Here is a 20101-nt window from a genome sequence, read left to right as displayed (position 1 = left end):
GACGGTTCACCCCACAGGCTGTGGGTGGGCCTGGGCCAGTACAGTGTACGAGAAAGAAAATCAGGTCCGAAACTGAATGTAAGGCTTTCCATATCTGAGGGAAGGGTCTGGACAAGTAGCAGGCAGGTGCGAGTTCCACCGACAAGTCCCTGAGTCAGTCAGAGGGGTCTGTTGTCCAGTTGTTGTCAAGGCTATTATTACGGGGAAAAATTGTCATGGATGGTACACTATTTGCAGTCTACTTGATAGCCACAAGTCAACGTTGACTTTCAACTACGTCTGGTCTTCTGAGAGCTACACGCCTGGACTGCACCCTTCTGGCTACTCCCAGAGATCCCTTCATGACTTTCACTTCTGTGTCATCCCATTCTCACACTGAATACACACACAGAAACACAAGATGTGTTTCAGTAACACACTGAAACTGCCTGTTTCTTTCACGGAGGTGATTATGAAGATGCTGTCTCTTGTATCACACAGGGCGTCCTGGGAGTTATAGGAAAGGAAGTTCCCAGAAAAGCTCTGCCTCTCCTGAATAGCTGGCTTGTTTTTGCTTTAACGATTGTGTGATTCTTGTTATCGGTAGCACAGCCCACTTCATTCTGGCTGCTGAGTAGTTCAGAGTCCAGGGGTCCCACCAGCAGAGAGTGCGCAATGCCATGGCCAGCGATGTGTATACCCAAGACATTCCTGGAGCCATCTTTTTTCCCTACACCAAGCTTTCTTCAGCATGATGGCATTGATTTTTTTTTTAATTCTATTTTACTTTACACATCTTTGCAAGGCACTTTAAACCCTCAGTTAGGGAGAGATAAGGTATGAACAAGTGAAAAGACAAATCAGACGGGTAACTGGCAGAAACAACTTGCTTTAAAATACTTTCACTTCATTTTTGTTTGTTCGTTTTGGTAATCTTGCCTCATCTGTCTTTCAATGGCTGCGTTTACAAACCAACGTTTTCCACACTGAGGTGCAGAACATGTTTTAAGGGGCCTTGATATTTTTAATTGATTAATTATTTTGGTGGGGGGAGGTAATTAAGTTTATTTATCTATTTTTGGAGGAGATGCTGGGGCTTGAACCCAGGAGCTTGTGCATGATAAGCATGTGCTCTATCGCTTGAGCTACACCCTCCCATCCAGCCTTGATATTTTTAACTTTTGATGGCTTTATTCCCATGATGGGACTTCTTCCAAATGACGCGGCATAAAGAGCTTCTACTGAGCATTTGCTAATGTTTTCCAAGAAAAACAGACCTCTAGATAGCTCCAGGGAGCACCGACAAACCTGGGCAGTGGTGAAGGTCAGCACGGCGGCGGGGGGGGGGGGGGGGAACCCGGAGCTCTGAAGTCAGGTGTGTGAGGCGCAGAAAATAGGACAAGGTCTCAGCCTCCCCCTCCGGCCACAGTGAATGAGTGTGGGCGCCTCTGGGCTTCAGGGTCCTCCTCAGAGACTTGAAGAGCGTTGCCTGGGGCTTCTGTCTGGTTAGGAGCAGAGAAAGGCAGGAAGAGCCCGGAAGCCCCCCGACCCCGACCCCACCTCCGAAAGGACAGGGAAAAGGTGGCTGAGAGGCAGGCGGAGGAGAGCTCCCCTCCACAGTTCTGTCTGTGCCAGGCGCTGGGCGGCACCTCAGTTCGACTGAAGCACAGGGACTTTCAGGGAGGAAGGTGGTGGGGAGAGTAATCCAGAGAATCTGTGAGGAAGTGGTGGGTATGTATGAGGACGGGAAATTATCCCTGTTTTTAGATCAGGCATTGCCAATCATGTTCACATATACTTTCTGTTTTTCTCTCTCTACTTCTCTCTCCCTAGTATCATTTTTTAAAGCTAGACATATCACTTTTAAACATTTACCACTGTAACCATGTTTAACTGTACAGTTCAGTGGCACCAGGGACACTCCCACTGTTGTGCAGCCATCACCAACACCCATATCCAGAGCTTTTTCCATCTGCCCAAACTGAACTCAACACCCACTAAACATCAACCCCCCAGTCTCCCTCCCCCGGCCCCCAGACACCAGAATTCTACTTTCTGTCTCTAATGAATCTGAATACTCTAGGTACCTCATAGAAGTAGAATCATACAATTTCTCCTTTTGTGCCTGGCTTATTTCACTTAGCATAATGTCTTCACGGTTCATCCAGGTTATAGAATATGTCAGAATTTCCTTCCTTTTAAGGCTGAATAATATTCCATTATATGTATACGTTCATCTTGTTTATCCATTTATCCATCAATGGCCATGTGGGTTTCCTCCTTTTGACTACGGTGAATAATGCTGCTACATTAGGTGTACAACTATCTGTTCAAGTCTCTGCTTCCAGTCCTTTGGGAAAATATATCCAAAAGTGGGGTGGCTGGGCCATAGACATATCATTTTTTTAAAAAATATTTTTAACATTCACAAAAGTGGAGAAGACAGTACAAGCAGCCCCAGGTAGTTATCACCCAGCTTCAACCATTGCTGGCCCACGGCTGATCTTGCTGCACCCACACTCTCGACTCCCTTTACCACTGGACTACTTTAAAGCAAACCTCAGATACCTATACCTTTACCTTTATAAATACTTCAGAGTCTACTTCTACTGGAAATGATCTAGATACTTTTTAGGGAGTAATGTACATTGTGAGTGCCTCACTACCCAATAACAACATGGGTAAATCCTCACTGAGCATGAATCGTTGTTTGGAACTTTGCGTGAAGTGGCAGCCTTTTAAAGAAATGTTTTATTATGAAAATTTTCAAACGTACTACAAACTGGAGAAAACTGAACAAGGAACCCCCATGTGCCCACCAGCCAGCTTCGATGACTATCAATAATAGCAAAATGGCACTTTTTAAAAATGTGGGCATAAGATTGCTCAAGTGATACTCTGACACTTGATTCTTCTAAGAACCCTTTCCACTCTGGAAAGGTTTATTCCTCAACACTGAAAGCACCTATTTTTAAGTGACTGAATCTTTGCTATAGATGCTTATAAGCATGATCCTGAGTTCTCAGCCACAGTGTGATTCGTGGTTTCTCTGAGCTCACTTGTCTCTCCTCCCTGGCCTAAATCTGGGTGACTTTCACTTTTCCCTCGAAGATGATTATTTACAGAAAGAACAAGTTGACATTTAAAGAAAGGCAATGGCTAAGAAGTTATTTTCCCTTCTATCGTAAGTACAGAAAATGTGTGGTCAAGAATTGAAGCTGTACATGTCTAATATACTTAATGAGGAATTTGTTTAATTTTAGAGGCAGATGCATTTTCTGGTTATTCTTTAAAATGACTGTATTGCTAAGCTTTTGTTGCCTAACAAATCCCCCCTCCCCAAATTTAGTGACTTAAAACAACCATCAAGAGGGAAGGATTTTCTGTTAGGTATCAAAACTTATTTTATGTCATCGATCCTAAGTTACATTTTATTATCTTTGAAATTAGGCTGCATGGATCCAGTAATCTATGACATTGTAGAATTACTCTTCACCAGGCAGGAGTCAGGACATATTTGTTGTTGCTGCTATAAAACTGAACTTGGTCATGGCTGCTCACAGTATCATCACTTCAGCTGAGTAGAGTGCACGGTTGTATGCATGTATTGAGTTAAGTGATCTTTTAAAAGATTGCACTAAAATTTAGCATGAGATTGAGAAGTTACTATGTACTTAGAAAGGTGCTGAAACAGATCAGTTGCATGGAAAATTGACATTAGTGGAGAAATGACCTTGATCAGATATGTCCTTGCAGATCTTTGCTCTATGAGACCTAAGAAAGGATTAGATCAGACTGTTATATTTTGAAACTAAGATGCATGCTAAAGAACTGCCCATCACATACCAATAAATTTCTCAAAATGGGTGTCAGAAGCTTGGCCAAAAAATCCTGTAATCAATAGTTGAGCACTCCTTTAAGAAGTGCTACATATTCAGTGCTCTTGATGGCTGATATCATTGGCTCAACAAGCTATAAATTTGTTTCTCTGAGATATAAAAGAATTCCAGAGGCAGCCTGTCCTGAATGGTTAGATAGTATCACAAAGTTATCAGTGATGTAGGTTCGTTTGATCTTGCTATTCTGCTATTTTCTGCAAGTGACTCTTGTCTCATGGTATAATATAGCTGCTTCACATCCAGATAGCACACCTGTATTCCAGGAATAAAGGAAGGAATGAAGAGGGAGCAAAGGGCAGGTGCCAGCTGACTTTTTTGAGGAGGATATGTTGTTAAAGGAAGGGAAGGAAAAGCCTGTAAAGCCTGGGTCTCCAGAAGAGAAGCACCCTTTTCCGAGTCATTCACTCTTATATACTTTTAGGCCCTGGCTGGCATCAGCAGTTACCTGAGAATCAGTGTCAGGAACCCAGGGGGTACCTCCATGTGGACGCTTTGCTAAGGGTAGACGAGAAGGCAGGGTGTTTCAACCAACCTGGTAACCATTATTCACCTAAGCTCCTACCTTTGGCCCTCCCTCCTTTTCTTGGACTTTCTCTCAGGGATGTCACAGGAAAACTAGGTCAAACATCTTGTTTGTCTCAGGAGAGCCAGCCATTTCTCCTCCCCAACACTACCACCTTTCTCTATTGCAAAATGTAATTATCCAGAGTCTTGGAAATACCTTGTATATACTCCCTTAGTGACCTGTATATAAATGTAGCAGACTGTCTTTTCCCAAAAAAGTCACAGCAGAATTTCCAGTCCCACCTCCAAGAAGAAGTATATTCTGTTTAGTCTCCCCTGGAAACAGAATGGGACCTGTGACTGCTTCAGTGACTAGGATGTGGTAGAAACAGTGATTCATGGCTTATGAGGCTAGGTCAGAGAAGGAGATACAATTTTCTCCTGGCCCCTTCTCTTGGAGGGTTTGCCTTCAGAATTGAGCTGCTACGCTGTGAGGAAGTCCAAGCCAACTCTCACAGAGATACCCCATGGGAAAGCTGAAGTGGAGGAGAACTGAGACTCCAGCCAACAGCCACCATCAATTGCTTGACGTGTGTGTGAACAAGCCTTCAGTGGTTCCAGACCCCAAGCCTTCAAGGCCTCCAGCTAAGACCCCATACATTGTGGGCAGAGACAGGCTGTCCAGCTGCACCCATCCAAATTCCTGACCCATGGAATCCATGAGCTATTTCCACCACTCACTTCTAGGATAATTTATTAGACAGCCATACTAACTAGAACAGCAAACCGAGCTTAAAACAGGAAACCTTAAAACAGGAACCTTCTAAGGTTCTTTCATTACCTTGGCATCTGCAGACTCCCACTCGTCCTGTGTCACAGTAACAATGCACTGAGACTGGAGGGGCAACCACAGGGATGGTTCTGCTGCCACAGCCAGCTCAGCCATGGGGGAGGCAAAGGAACAGAAAATGGGAAGAGACCTGCAGAAGCATAAGAATAATTGGGAATTGACTGTACAGTATATAGAATGTAACTTGCCCAACCCTGACCATTTCTAACCCTGATGTTGTGTCTACTAGGACTCTGTTTTTGGCATTGGCATTTGATAGTTCCCCTGCCCCTTTGGAAAAAAAAAAAAAAACAGAGGGCAGGAGATATAGCTCAGTGGTAGAGTATGTGCTTAGCATGCACAAGGTCCTGGGTTCAATCCTCAGTACCTCCATTAAAAAAAAAAGAAAGAAAGCAAGAAGAAAACTACGTGGGGAAGGGAGGTTTAAATCAGCATATCCCCCTGGATCTTAGTACTCCCAGTTTTCTGGTTTCCTTTGGGGTCTTTTTCTCATTTACACACATCTACTCCTTATCACTTCATTTGCTAAAAACAGGTGGTCTGCGTGGGAGGTAACACCAGGGAGCCGGAGTGAAGGAGAGGGGAGACTGAGACCTGAAAAGCGGAAAAACCAACAAAAGGGCACATTTCTGACGTTGGCATTTTAGATTGTGAAGCATGGTTCCGTGGCGACCTCCTGAGAAGCACACGGAAGTTCTTCCCTGTAGATAATGTTGGCTAGTGTTTGTCGGGCACTAACTGGGCTCTGTATTCCCACTCATTTAATCACCACACCATGAGGTGAGTTTTAATAACCCCCATTTACAGATGACAAAGCTGAGGCTTAAAAAGCTTAAACTGCCCAAGGCCACAGAGCTGGGCAGAGGAGGAGCCCCACCCTTCAACTTCAGTCCCTGTAACTGCCACTCTAGAGCAGCTTCTGCTGTGCAAAGAGGGCAGAGGGTTTCACTGGTTTCTCTCAGAAGCCCTTGGAAAATGCAGAATTGTCTTTTGGGCCTGAAATCAAAAGCCTCTGGGGAAAAAGTCCCCAAATGTACAATAGGAATTATCTGGCAAACTTACCCCCAGGGCTGCCAGCTGGTAGCCCAGCTGAGAAGGAACATTCTCAGGGACCCTTGCTAAGCCTCTCCAGCCCATGTTATTTGTGTGATTATGCAGCTAACAAGATTTCACAGACCCACTTGGACGGCAAAACCACAGACCGATGGCAATCCTGGAGCAAAGAATGAAAGTGAGTTTTAGGTCTTAAAGAATCCCTGGCAGGGAGCAAAGTTCCTCGTGGCCCCATCACTGTCGCCTCCTTCATCAGTCAGAGTCCTATTCTTAGTTTGAGGTATCTCAGTTGTCACCAAAGAGAACTCAACCGGCTGAATAATTACAGTGGCCCAGAATAGCTCCTCTGATGGGGGAAGAGCAAGCCGACAGGCAGGCAGGCAGGCAGGCAAGCAGGCTGCTAAATTGTTAGGTGAAACTGGGAGAGGAGGAGGGAGATTCTGTGAACTTGGCCTTCCTTTTCTCTCAGGGACAATGTCAGAACAGCCGGTTTGGTTGCAAAAACTTTGCTTTAGTGGGGGAAAAGCAAAATCAAAGTAGAGAACTATGATGCCTAGGTCCAAGAAAGAAAGTCTTTATCCATTTAATGCCTTTTATTCATTTTGCCAGATTTTAAAAATGGAAATAGCTTTGCTGACTTCTTACAAAATTAATATATTCTCATTGTGAAAAAAAAAACAAACAAACCTGGCATACAGTCAAGTTTGGAAAGGAAGGTAAAAATCAGCAGGACTCCATTCTCCAAATCTCAGAGAGACAAACACTATTCACTTCCGGGTGGGTTTTGTTGTAGCGGTGGTATGCAAACAACTGGTATTCGCTACCCAGAGCTTTCCCCTGTTTCTCCAGGAAAAGTTCACCCAAATTCCTTTGGTGCAAATTCTCTCCCACTAGTTCCCAGGCTGGTGGTGAGAGATTGCCTCACTCTGGGCTTCCAGTTGGGTCCTTAATGGCTTAAGCTCACCACTCCAGCCCATCCCCCTGGCAGAGGAATTTGGTTCAGGAGCAGTCATGTGACCCAAGCCAGCCCAGCCCCCGTGAAGCTTGTGTCTTTTTCTGGGACGTTGAAACAAAGATGCTTTCTACCTTCCACTGGACACGGATGAGGAGACATGTAGCCCTGGGACTATTGGCAGCTATCTTGTGATCATGAGAGAAGTAACAACACAGAATGCGGAAGAGAAAGATAGAAAGAAACCTTCCCCTCTTGGAAGTTACTGAGCCTCTGAAAATCCTGCCTTTTCAGTTACAGGAATCAATACCTTACTTAATTATTATATCAGCTTTTAGTTGAGTTTTCAGTTACTAGCAGCTGGAAAAGTATTCTGCTCAATAGCAGTTCCTTTGGACTTCCTTCTGACATACACCCCCACCACCCTACCCTCACACATATGGTTTTATGAAAAAATAGGGGTTGTGACATCTTTTCAGGTTGAGAAAAACAGGCCTACACACTAGTGATTTCTAATGTCCTTCGTGCCATTTACAGCTCTACTTAAATGTTATCCCAAAAGAATATGAAAACGAATATATGTATATTCATGTATGACTGAAGCATTGTGCTGTACACCAGAAACTGACACATTGTAAACTGACCATACTTCAATTAAAAAAAAAAATTTAAATATCATCCTAGTCAGGCTTTTCCCGACCCACTTAGTCTAAAGTAACTCCATTCCCAGTCACTCTTTATCACAACACCCTTTTCACTTTCATCATAGCACTTATGCGACTCAACTTTAAAAGTATTTATTCCATGTCACCAACTGTTAAAATGTAATAAGCTCCATTAAAAAAAGAGATAACCTGTATCCTGATTTTATGACAGTATTCTTACAAAGCAGATGTTCAGTAAGTGCCTCTTGAATGAATGAATGAACGTCTGAATAATATTTCATGTATATATGACAGTTTATTTAAAATACGTTCCAAGTGTTGAGTATTCAGGTAGTTTACAAGTTTTTGCTCATAAAACTGGTTTGGCTCTGTGACATCTTCATATATTTAATTTCTTAAATTCTTAGTATAAATTTTTAAAGTGGAACTGTTGATCAAAAAGGCAAACATATCTTGAAGGGTCTTGATATATATTTTTATGTGGTCCTGCAAACAATACATGCCAACTTACACTCCAGCTACAAAGCAAGAGATTCTACGGCTCCACTTCGTTCCCTACAGATGGAAAATATCTCTTTGTTGTCTTATTTTCATGTCATTATTAGTGGAGTTGAATTTTGTTTCATATATTTGTTAGTTATATGTATTGCTTTTTAAGGTAACTTTATCCTTTGCCCATTTTTCTATTGGGATTTCAGCTTTCCTTATTGATTTGAAGGCAGGTTTTTTAAAAGAGTAGACGGAGGGTTTACCTTACATATTATATTATATCAATATCCAGACATCTGGATCTGAGCCTTCAATATTCATTTGAAGTTAGAAAGTCCAGCTGCAATTTCTGGTCCTCTCCTTGTTGGTGGGCTTCTCAGAGAGGGAAGTGAAGGGATCCTGGGGTAGTAGCAGCCAAGGGGCCGCACCTGAGTCTCAAAGATATGGTTGGTGGGCCTACAAGTAACAGGCAGCAGAGAGTAATCAGCAGTCTGACCTGCAGAGATCTTGGCATGGGTTAGTTTATCATGGGGATGTAAATGGCTAGCCTTTGAAAGTCTTACTTGATTTGCACGAGCCAAAAGCTTTACGTTTGATAAAGTGACTTGAATGATCACAATGAAGAGGCACAGTCCCTCAGTCAATTTCCAGTCACACACGAGCCTCCAAAATATTCTGCTAAGTGAAAGAAGCCAGACACACAAGGTCGCATATTGTATTATCCCATTTATACGACACATCAGGAACAGGGAAGTCTACAGAGACAGAAGGCAGACTTGTGGTTGCCAGAGGCTTGAGGGAGGGCTGTGTGGGGAGTAACTGCTTAACGAGAATAGGTTTTCCTTTTGGGGTGATGAAAATGTCTTGGAGCCAGACAGAAGTGATGCTTACCAACACTGTGAATGTACTAATTATCACTGAATCGTATACTTTAAAATAGTTAACAATTAATTTTATATTACATGAATTTTATCTCAATTTTTAAAAAAGAACTTTTATATCTAGTTTGGTTTTTTTTAAGGCTTACATCTGTCAAGGACCTACTACATGTCAGGCCCTGTGCTAAACAATTACCTGTATTATAGCATGTAATTCTCACAGTCAACCTCTTGAGAGGGGTGCAATTTTATACTTAGCATACAAATGAGGAAACTGAGGCTGAAACAAAGAGGTTACATAATTAGCCTAGGCTCACTAATTGGTAGTTTTCAGAGAGGGATTCAAACACAGGCAGTCTGCCCAGGGGCCAACATCCTCAGTCACTGTGCTTTGTTAATACATTGCTTTCTTCAGAGGAATTCTCCCTGAGCTTTGTCAAAGAAGAAAGGACACCGACATACATGGGTGGTAGGTCTGGGCAAGTATTTTTGCAGCACTTACCCTGGGCTAGTCACTTACGCAGGTTCTGCACTGAATGCTCACAGTCACACGTTGTAGAAAGAAACACTGCCATCTTTACTTTGTAGATGAGGAGCCTGAGGTGCAGGCAACGTACCCAGGTCCCAGGACCAGTGAGTGACTGCAGCCAATCAGATCGGCCCAGAGACCAGCCCTTGCTCTGAACCGAGGATGGAGGTGACGAGCTTCACCCCAGCCTCTCAGGCTCTCTCTCCCAGGACAAGTTTCCTCTCTTAGCTCAATAAATCTGTGCGGCAGATAAGAAAACGACAGTTAGGGAGAAGGCACTGCCTCCTCTTCCGTCCCACAGAAAGAGCATTGCCATCCTTCCACCCAGTTAGTACAAATGTGCAAGCCTGGAGAGCTGGTTTCTGTCCCCCTGTCACATGCGTTATCTATTGATGGATGAGTACTGACTAATTTATGAAATGCTAATTAATTTCGGCCTGAAGAGAAATACAGGCACAGGGACCAGTTCTGTAGCTGGCCTAAAACTATCACCTAATCTCCTGTGATGTCCCAGACTACGATTTGTTTCTTTAGGGAGTTTTTCAGATTGCATTTCCCCAGACCAGGTCCACAAATGTGACCTCTGCAATCATCCTGCTAACAAAGGCGGACGCCCAGCCCTCAGAAATCCCATCTGATCCGTATTCAGGAGAGCCTTAGGAGCTAATTTTCTAAGCGACAAAAATTTATTTGCCACCCTCCCCCCAAATCTCTATTTCTTATTCCAACACATTTCAACTGTAGTAGTCCCAGAGAACAGGACCTGAAGAGATATACTCAGGAGCTCTTTCTAGAGTCAGGTGAAACGTCTTGCCCATCTTGTAGAGGAAGCTGCAAACCATGCCGGAGAGCAGAGGAGTTCCTTCTGCGTGTTCAGGACGCTGGCGTCCCTTGTGGCAGCATGGATGCTGCACATTGCTTGGGTCTGGGAGGGGACACAGGGAAGAGGAGAGAGAGGGTTCCAGACTCAGTGCCCTCACCCGTCACGAAGGCCGTATTAGTCAATGAGGCTGGATGGGTTCTCTATGGGGCAGCAAACACCCAGCTCCAGCCTAAGGCTGTCATGCAAAGATGGGCACACAGAACTGCCAAATCTACTCCAAATCTGCCATTTTAAAAAGAAAAGCCCCTAATCTGGACTTGCATGTAAAATCTGATTTTTAAATTTAAACAATTTTCATCACCCTGTGTAGGACAAACAAAACATGTTTGTGAACTAACTAGATTAGCTCTATGGGTTCAGGCAACTTGCAAATTCAGTTCTAAAGTGCTTCTCTTTTAAATTGTAAATAGAAACCAATACAACATGATCAACAAACTATTTTGAGAGATCCTACAGGAGGGGCCTCTAGAAGGAAAGACTGGAAGACTGGACTCAGAAGCAGAAACTTTGTTTGGAATCAAAACTATATATATACATATCGGCTGAAGGTTCTGAACAAGTTATACAACGGAAGTTATGGATTATTTATCTAACTGGCATAGCCACACCTGCCATTGTTACTATGCTGGGTTGTGGCAAAGAACAAATCAGACTATCCATTTAGGCATTTCTCATGCAAATGAAAGGATTTCCAATGTAAACTTCTGAAAGGCAGAGCATAGGTCATATTCAGTCCATAGTGCTTGTGTTTATTTATTTGTATGCAGATGAACTCAATAAATATTTTTATTTGACTTAGCTTATCAAAATTCCTGCTATAATCCAAATAAAGACAACTAATTTTTAAAGAATATACAGAATTTTTTTTATGACTATTAAGCATCGTAATTCACATGGTGACTGATGAGCGCTAAAACTACTGATCAAAGTTCCCAGAGAGTCAAATTACACGCTAATGTGTAGATTTTTGTCTGAGATGCAAATTATTTCTGTCTGGTGGAAAAGAGAAAGACAAATGTTATCATTTACAATTCTGTAGGATATTAACCAGTTTTGTATTTATCTCTGAATTCTTATTCTAATCTTCCTTAATTGCTTATATATACCTTGTTGCTCAAATGCCCTTTAAACCAGTCTGAACATCTCATTAAGTAATGGCCTGAATAAAGCCTTTTAAGTGTTCATTTTATATTTGCATATATATGGCTATTTTGCATGAGAATCATAATTTTTTCCTTGTGAAAAACATACTTTGATATTAGCCTGTCTTTTCCTGGCCAAACTTAGTTCTTGATAATTTTTCTCAACTAGTTTTACTAACGGTCTCCAGTTTATATCAGTCCTATTAGTATTGAAGTTTAAAGTGGGCACAATGTTAGAAAATCTTATGTCCCTGACATACTATTGTGATAAAAGATAAACACTGCATCTCAATTGATTTCTCTCTTCATTCACTCATTCACTTCATTTTCCAACAAACATTTCTGGAATACATGCAGGTCACTAAAGAGGATACGAAGATAAATCACACACACACACACACACACACACACACACACACACACACTCCCTTTAAGGTTGTTCAGAAGTGAGCGGGAACCAGATCTGGACACTCATAACTAGAACATCAGGCATACAGATGAAGGTAATGGAAACTTACGGAAGGAGTCAGTGATAGATTTGACTGGGGGCATCAGAGAAGGCCTGACAGGCAATGTGACATATTAGCTGAATCTGTAAGGATGAGTTAGGATTTTGAAGGACAGTGAAGAAATGGGAAGTATATTCCCAACAGAGGGAACAGAAGAGAATTCAAGAAATGCACTTTCTTGACAAGTCCTATGAAAAAGGAATATACATGGGCTTTGCAAAAGAAAGTTACCTGAAAAAGGATTTAGGGGTCTACTGTTACATAGCAAACACCCCAAACTCAGTGGCTAAATACAACTCTTGCTTAATATTTCTCATACATCTGCTGTTCTAACCTGGACTCAGAATGTTTCTGCTCCACATCCCTCTCTCGCGGCCCAGGAAACAACAGGTTGCCTGAGGAGTTTCCTTGCCTAGGATGGCAGAGGTGCAAGAGAGCAAGTCACATGGTCAATCCAAAGCCAAGCAGTGGGGCATTACACTCTGACTCTTTAGTGGAAGGAACTGTAAAGTCATATGGCAAAGAACATAGACACTGAGCAGGGTGCAGAACAGACTCCCTGGGCACAGATGGTAGAAAACCTGAATGCCATGATAAAAATTAAACTTTGCTGCTAAGAGACTAGATCTTAATTGTTCTCACCACAAAGAAGAAATGGTAATTATATAATGTGATAGAGATGTTAGCTAATGCCCAAGTGGTAATCATATTGCAATATGCAAATATATCAAATCAACAAGTTGCAAGCAGTAAACTTAATGCTGTATGTCAACGGTATCTCAATAAAAAATGAAAGAAGTAAACTTTGTTCTAGGCAAGGGGACTTCATCACTGTTTTTTTAAGCAGCAGGGAAACATTCTCAGGTCTACGTTAGAAAGACGATTCTGTCGGCTAGCTAGGTGGAGGATGAGAGTTTACAACCAGCTGAACTAGGGTAGTGGCTGTGGGAAAAGGGACAGAGGGACAAATTAAAAATAGTTCTTCAGTAGAGTAAAGTAGGTCAGCATTTGGAGGAAGAGTAAGAAAATCAAAGACACCACTCAGGTTTCTAAATTGGTCAGGTGAACCCACTGAGAGGGATGATACTAATAGCTATTTTTATTGAGCATTTATTTTTTGCCAGCTACATTTTTATGTGTACCATCCTAGTAACGTGCCCCACCCTACACACACACACACACACACACACACACACACACACACACCCCAAACATGAAGCAGTGGTACAGTTTTCTATTTCTATGAGTGACAAATGAGAGGCTTAGAACAGATGAGTGATTTACCAGAGGGTCTATGTTAATAACTGTGAAAACTGGGGTTTAAACATAAAATTGTTTTGATTCCAGAATCTGAGCTCAACAACCAATATGGGCTGCCTCAGCAGGACAGGGATAATGAGGGAATCACTTCTGGGGGGAACTAACATCTGATTTGGGGAAGGGACTGGATTAGTGACTTTATTTCCTGACACATTATACTATTTTTAAGCAATAAAATGCCAGTGTATTTTCTGGTATAAAACATCACTTTGACATTTTAAAATGCCTGAAATTTGAATCATTTATATTTTGACTCAAAGGTGCCTTCATTTGAAAAGACTCAGAACCTGTCCCTCCCCTGTTTCAATCAAACCCTTCCAAAGTATCTTGCTATTCTAATCCCTACTTCCGGAGCTTCTAATGAGGTTTATGTGTATTCATCATCTGTTTCCCACAGATCCTTTGGTCCATCTATACTTCCTGTGGTCCCTAATGGAATTGTTTTAGAATCGGGGTGGGGATAGAGAAGGGAGTACCGGGTGCGGGATTAGGAAAGGAGGAGGGGGCGGTTTGGGAAGTTTCAAGTCCAGCTCCAGTCCCACCCTTCCATTTTTTCCTCATTCTCTCCACTCCTCTCTCCTTTTGTCCTCAGAGACAGATCTACTCTCATTAACTCAACACCCCTCTCTCTGGATGATTTATATCAGTCAATATCTTTTCCCCAAATCATCCTTCACAGAGAGACAAACTCAGGACAGGGAAACCTGGACTCGGGCCTTCTGAGGCAGACAAGCATGTGAGGACAGTGCAGAAGTAATGAAATCACATCTCACTTTTTATTGCACAAAATAAATACCAAAATATTACTACTGCCATTGCTTTCACCAGCTTGGGAAATGTAGATTCTGCCAATTTTATACCTATAGACACGATTTAAATTAAAAGGATGGCAATGAGATGAGTTTATCTTCCTTTCTATTTGCATATATATTTTAATTGCCATTCAGCCTTTTACTTTAAATCTCATTTATTTCACTAATTATTATTTTAAAATGTCAACTATTTTATTTTTATTGGGTTTCTCAACTCTATTATGAGTTGAATTATTTGAATCCCTTTTATTCATTTTCCCTTATTTTTTAAGGTTTTTCTATTCATTACAATTAAACTTGCTCTTTATTTAAAACAATATAAATATATACACATATGTGAAATATATAAACATATATCAAATGTGTAAAGATTTGTAAATATATGTAATTCTCCCTTCTTTTGGGTCATTCACTCACTTGTTCTTTCCTTCCTTCCTTCATTCTTTAACACCGGAAAAGAAGGACCACTGCAGGGGTAGCCCACAAAGCGAAGGGTATTGTGATGGTTAAGTTTTTGTGTCTACTTGGCTGGACTACCGTGCCCAGATTATTTGGTCAAACATTATTGTGGATGTTTCTATGAGGGTGTTTGGGGGATGAGATTAACATTTAGATCAGTGGATTTGCAGTAAAGCAGATTGTCCTCCAGAATGTGAGTGGGCCTCATCCGATCAGTTAAAGGCCTGAATATAGAACAAAGACTGATCTTCCCTGAGCCAGAAGGAATTCTGCCAGAGGCCATCGCCTCTGCACTCAGACTACAAGTCTTCCCTGGTGGTCTGCCAACCCAGCGTGCAGATTTGGGATTTACCAAGCCTCCACAATGGTGTGGGCCAGTTCCTTAAAATAAACCTCTACATACACACATCCTGCTGGTTCTGTTTCTCTGGAGAACCCTGATTAACACAGGTATGTGGGCTTCCCCCCTCCCTCCCCCTAGGGATAATTCCCTGGTTCTTCCCATGTCTCTCCTAGTCCCCTCTAAGGCACTAGGCAGAAACAATCCCTCACCTTGGAGGACTCAGCAGAGTCACAGCCCAGTCACCATCAAGATACACGCTGTAAGGGCTCTTCCACCCTCAGGCCTTGCTCCAGCCTGTCAACTGCCAGTCTCTGTATTTCTTTGCCTGAGGGAGGGGGGTGAGGACACCCTCTCCCCCACCAACACATGCACACTTGCACTGAGCAGCCCTCAGTTCAAGTCCAAAGCCAGATGGTGAACAAACAGCCCAGCTCCCCGCCACCTGGGTGAAAAGACTCTGAGACACGTGATTCATGTCATTCAATGGTAGTTTCTTAGGGGGATTAAGTTCTGGCCACCCATTGCGAAGCTTGCTTTTATTTCCCAAACGACTTACACCCAGAACCCGGTCGTGGGGTCTGCTACCCAAATTAAGATCTCCCTGCCCCACTCCCCACCCCTGCTGGTTCATCCACCAAACAAAATCATGGCGGACAGAAACAGTCAAGTCAGGGATGGGCGGAAGATTATCCTGCAATTCTCTAACCAGGAGAGACGGAGCATGCTGCACGTGAAGCAGGACTACCAAGCAGACTCGGGAAGTCTCAGGGTTGGGGTGGAGGGTGCCCTGAAGAGACCCGCTGAGAGTGCAAAACCTCAAATAAGTCCCACATCTTATCCTACAAATCTGTAAGGTTTGCCCTCTGCCGCAAGATCTACCCTGCATTTCAACGCCCTCCCCTCACCTCCGAGTAAAATGGATTTTGCAGAAAGATGGATAACACGTTTACCTTGGAGCTTCATGCACGTCATGTTGCTATTTGAGGGCAATGGTCCCCAGCGCTCTAGGATTGATCGTTGGATTAGATCAGAAGGCAGAGAGGTGCTTCCACAATGCAGTTTCAGGTGCTTTCTCCAGAAACTTACTGAATGGCCCTCGGAATTATGCTATTGCCCTACATGAGAGAACACAGTAAGAAAGAGATCACCAAAATCCTCCTTGCAACTAAGTGGTCATGATTACACGATGCAAAACGAGACCCCACAGAATAAAAAGGGGGAGGGGAGAGAATTCTGGAACAACTCCCTCGCCCCTCGCCATGGAGCTTCTGAATCAAAACACATACCTTTCACGTCCCATGACCCACACCGGCCTCCCGGAAGCAGAGGAGCCCTGATAACGTGCAGGGTGAATGCCACACTCACTCATGGTTGCCTCTCCTATTCTGGTATTTTTCCTTCTTTCCTCATTTGCCTAGCACCCATTTTTTCTTACTTGTATTCCACATACATTGTAGGCAGCCTTAAATCCTTCCCAGGACAAAGGAGAAGAACTATAAAGGAGTGGGGCAGGCACTGGTGGTCCGCTGGGCACCTTTGGGACATTCTGGGCAACAGAGGTCCCACGTTCCTGTCTGCACCGCCTAATGCATCACAGTAAGTGCTGAAGCCAGAGTCCTGCTGAAAAGCCTCCTCTCCTGAGTTCACAAAAGGGCTCATTCCTGTATTTAAAAAACAGACACTAATATACATTTTACCAATGTTTTTTCTACCCACAAGTGATAGCTTTTATTTATGAAATACACAGATTTGAAGCCTGCTCAGAAATTCCAGGGACTGCACTGAATGGTTTATAACTTAGAGCGCCCAAATTGACAGAGACAACCAAGGATACTTTTACAATGTAACTCAAGTTATGAGTAAGCTGAATTTCCAACTTAAACTAAAGCACAAACTTACCACCTTTGTGTCAGCTCATATTATAAAAAGCCCTTAACTGAACCAAGACTCTTTACCTTTCTGAAATTCAGGGTATTTTTGATTCATACAAGCCTAAATTCCTAGGCTATCTTTAAATTCTGAACATATTTAGCCTTTAAAGAGTGAATGCAGGAGTATAAATTGATAAAACTTTTCTAGGAAGCACTTTGGCAGTAAACATCAAGAGCCTTAAAAATGGTCCTCTGTTTTTACTCAGTCATTCCATTTCTGAGAACCTACCTGCGCAAGAGGACTAAAAAGCTGATCACTGATATACAAAAATAGATTATATGCAAAGAAGTACACTTTATGTAAAAAGAAGTAAAAAAACTGGGAACAATCCAAACAGCCAACAAGAGCAGAACTATCTACTTATGCAGCAGCAGTCACGGGATCTAGGATTCTGTCCTAGTAGCAATGATAGTGCATGAGTTTTAACTACCTGAGAGCAACGCTCAAATAGAAAAAGTAGGAAACAGAACTGCACAGCATACTCCCAGCTGCAATGTGCCCAGACATCCACCAATACATAACTGGAGGAAATGCACCAAAATTATCTGAGGAATGGGACTGTGGGTAATTTTTAATTTTCTTTTTCATGTGTCTCCATTTTCCAATGTTCAGCAATGAGCATGCCTCACTTTTATGATCAACAATTGAAATAAAAACCTGCACTAAAAGTAAGAAGTAGTGTAGAAATCCACCACAAAGCATCTTACTGATTGCCATGTCCTCCTTTTTATTAAGTTATAAACCTGTTGTCAATACACACACTTTTGGAAATGTCTTTTTCTCGAGTATCTGCTTTTGTGGAACACGTGGTTTTAAACAAACAAAATAATCCTATACCAACTTCTTGGTCTTCAAGCCACTTAGCACTGATAGCCTAACTACCAAGTATAGCTATTATATACATAGTCAGAATTTATGCAAAATATTGTAAAGACAAATGCCTTGAAAAGATGACATGGTGCAGAGAAAATCATAGCTATTAAACTGGTATAAAAATTTAGTCAAAATGTTTTAGTCCATTATGGCTTCGCATAAAGCTCCAAAGGAAGAAAATTTAAGACACTTCTCATCAAAGGCACTTATAGAGTTGTACTAAAATACTTATTTGAATTTTGTTTGAGTCCGACAGTGTTTTTATTCGTTTTTTCACGTTCTGTCTCTCATTGAAACTGTCCTTGAAGGCAGCTATTAATGAAGAAAAATAGTTATCATTTCTTAATATACATGTTAAAAATATGCAAACAGAATTAATAGATTTTGGTCCACTGAAGCAGGTAACAGTATCAGACTGTAGTGTTTCTCTTAATTCTGAACAAAAAGCCATTAATTCCGCAGACCCAGTCCCACAAGTTCTGAGTTTGCCCTGGCTGTCCCCTGGGCTCCCCCGAAGGTGCCACTACATCTCCATGGTGCGTGGTAACTGGACAGAACCCTCCATCCTCCCACAGTTGGTGGGAGCACTGCTCTGAGGTGGCGGCAGCAGTGGGTTGCAGATGAGTCAGTCCTCAGGCATCTATAATTCCGTGTCCCGGTATCGGGAAGGCTGGCCGTAGTAACCGCGCCTTGCGTGTTCTGACAGCTGCTGGCGGTATTCTTCCTCCTCGGCGTCACTGCCATAGCTGCCTCTGGGATCCTGATAAAGTCTGGCAGGACCTTTCTGAGGCTCGGGAGGCCTGGAACTAACAAAGTAAGAGGGTTACATGCAGCCCAAAGCTTGTCCGGGGCTCTGACTGCCGGTGCAGGTGTGGCAATGCTCAGGTTCACAGAGCAGTGGGAGTGAGAATGGGAAGGACAGGCCAGTGCCCACCTGGGCAGCAAGTGGGGCGGCCCGCCAGGTGCTCTTTGACCTAAGAACTCTCCAGCTGGATGGGGTGACTTCCCACCCCTGAGCTCAATGGCTACAAGCTCACCGGGAAGGGCGAATTCTCTGCCAGTTTCAGCCACGTATATCACATCCTTTTTGTTGTCAGGGGCCACCTGGGCTGCTGTGCCCCCACCGTTCAATTGGTAAAGAAGAAATTTGCCTCTAGTTCTCTATTGCTGTAAAACTAGACTCCAGTTTCTGGTCAGAATGGCTGCAAGAAAATCTGATTTTTTTTTTTCTTTTCTCAGAGGCAGGAAATGATCCAGTGTAAAACCTCCACAGAAGACACTGTGATAACTACCAGTGCTTATGAAGCACTTTAAATAGAAAGCATCTTACCAACACTGGTCAATTGATTATCACCTTTCCCTCAGACCACAGCTCAGCACAAGTAGCCTGACTTTGTTAGGTGACGCAAAGGAATGAAGGAGCCCAGCTAAGAGTTAGAAAATATTAGCGTCTAAGTGCCAGGAATTTTGCCCATGTGCTATCCTAATGCAATTTAACACGCCTCTGCTCCAATTGGTCTAAGGGGACTGACCCTAAGGGGTCTAAAGGGAAATGTCTATGACTACACTGTGTCGGTTTTAGCACACAACCAACACTACCATGAAATTTTGACTCTATGATCTTTATAATTAAATTTGATTGAATAAGTAAACAGTTGGCCAGGAAACACACACACAAAAAAACCTTATTACATTGAAATGTAAGTGAATAAAAATTTTTGTAGGCATCCAAATCCTAGACAAGCTCCCTTTTTTTAGACAGATACCCTCCACGCAGCCCTTACCTTGTGTACTGGGGCGGACCGGGGTCTGGCTTGTGTGTTTTAATTGGGACTGCATAGATATCAGGATGCTTCTGAGCAATTTCAATCTGTAGTGATTAAGGAAAAAAAAAAAAAAAAAGAAAGAAAGGAACAAGAGGGAACGGATGAATGACTGGACCGTCAGCTTGCTCATTTCCTGCTGGTCCAATTTTCTAAACCCATTTCAAAGAGAAGAGGGAAAACAGAAGCAACTCTCTAGTTTCCAGG

The 20101-nt window shown here is 42.7% G+C and overlaps 2 protein-coding genes across 7 annotated transcripts in view; both read right to left on the bottom strand.

Moving 5' to 3' along the window:
* The window catches only part of ENTREP1 (endosomal transmembrane epsin interactor 1), an 86820-nt gene extending 70549 nt beyond the window's left edge, over window positions 1-16271 (bottom strand). The window contains exons 1-4 of the mRNA XM_072959521.1: window positions 16217-16271; window positions 9772-10723; window positions 6295-6445; window positions 5224-5362 (exon numbers count right to left, since the gene is read on the bottom strand). The gene's annotated coding sequence lies outside the window, so the exon portion shown is untranslated. The remainder of the gene's footprint in view (window positions 1-5223; window positions 5363-6294; window positions 6446-9771; window positions 10724-16216) is intronic.
* A 1630-nt stretch (window positions 16272-17901) lies between these two features.
* TJP2 (tight junction protein 2) overlaps window positions 17902-20101 on the bottom strand; it is a 111044-nt gene continuing 108844 nt past the window's right edge. For all 6 annotated transcript variants that reach the window (XM_072959560.1, XM_072959558.1, XM_072959559.1 and 3 more), the window contains 2 exons: window positions 19856-19941; window positions 17902-18877 (listed from right to left, as the gene is read on the bottom strand). In XM_072959560.1, the coding sequence (XP_072815661.1) occupies window positions 18712-18877; window positions 19856-19941 (252 nt within the window). In that variant the 3' untranslated portion in view covers window positions 17902-18711. The remainder of the gene's footprint in view (window positions 18878-19855; window positions 19942-20101) is intronic.

This window comes from Vicugna pacos, chromosome 4 (genome assembly GCF_048564905.1).
Source record: "Vicugna pacos chromosome 4, VicPac4, whole genome shotgun sequence".
Lineage (NCBI taxonomy): Eukaryota > Metazoa > Chordata > Mammalia > Artiodactyla > Camelidae > Vicugna > Vicugna pacos.
Note: the sequence above shows the minus strand (reverse complement) of the source record. Positions and strands in the feature narration are given on the sequence as shown.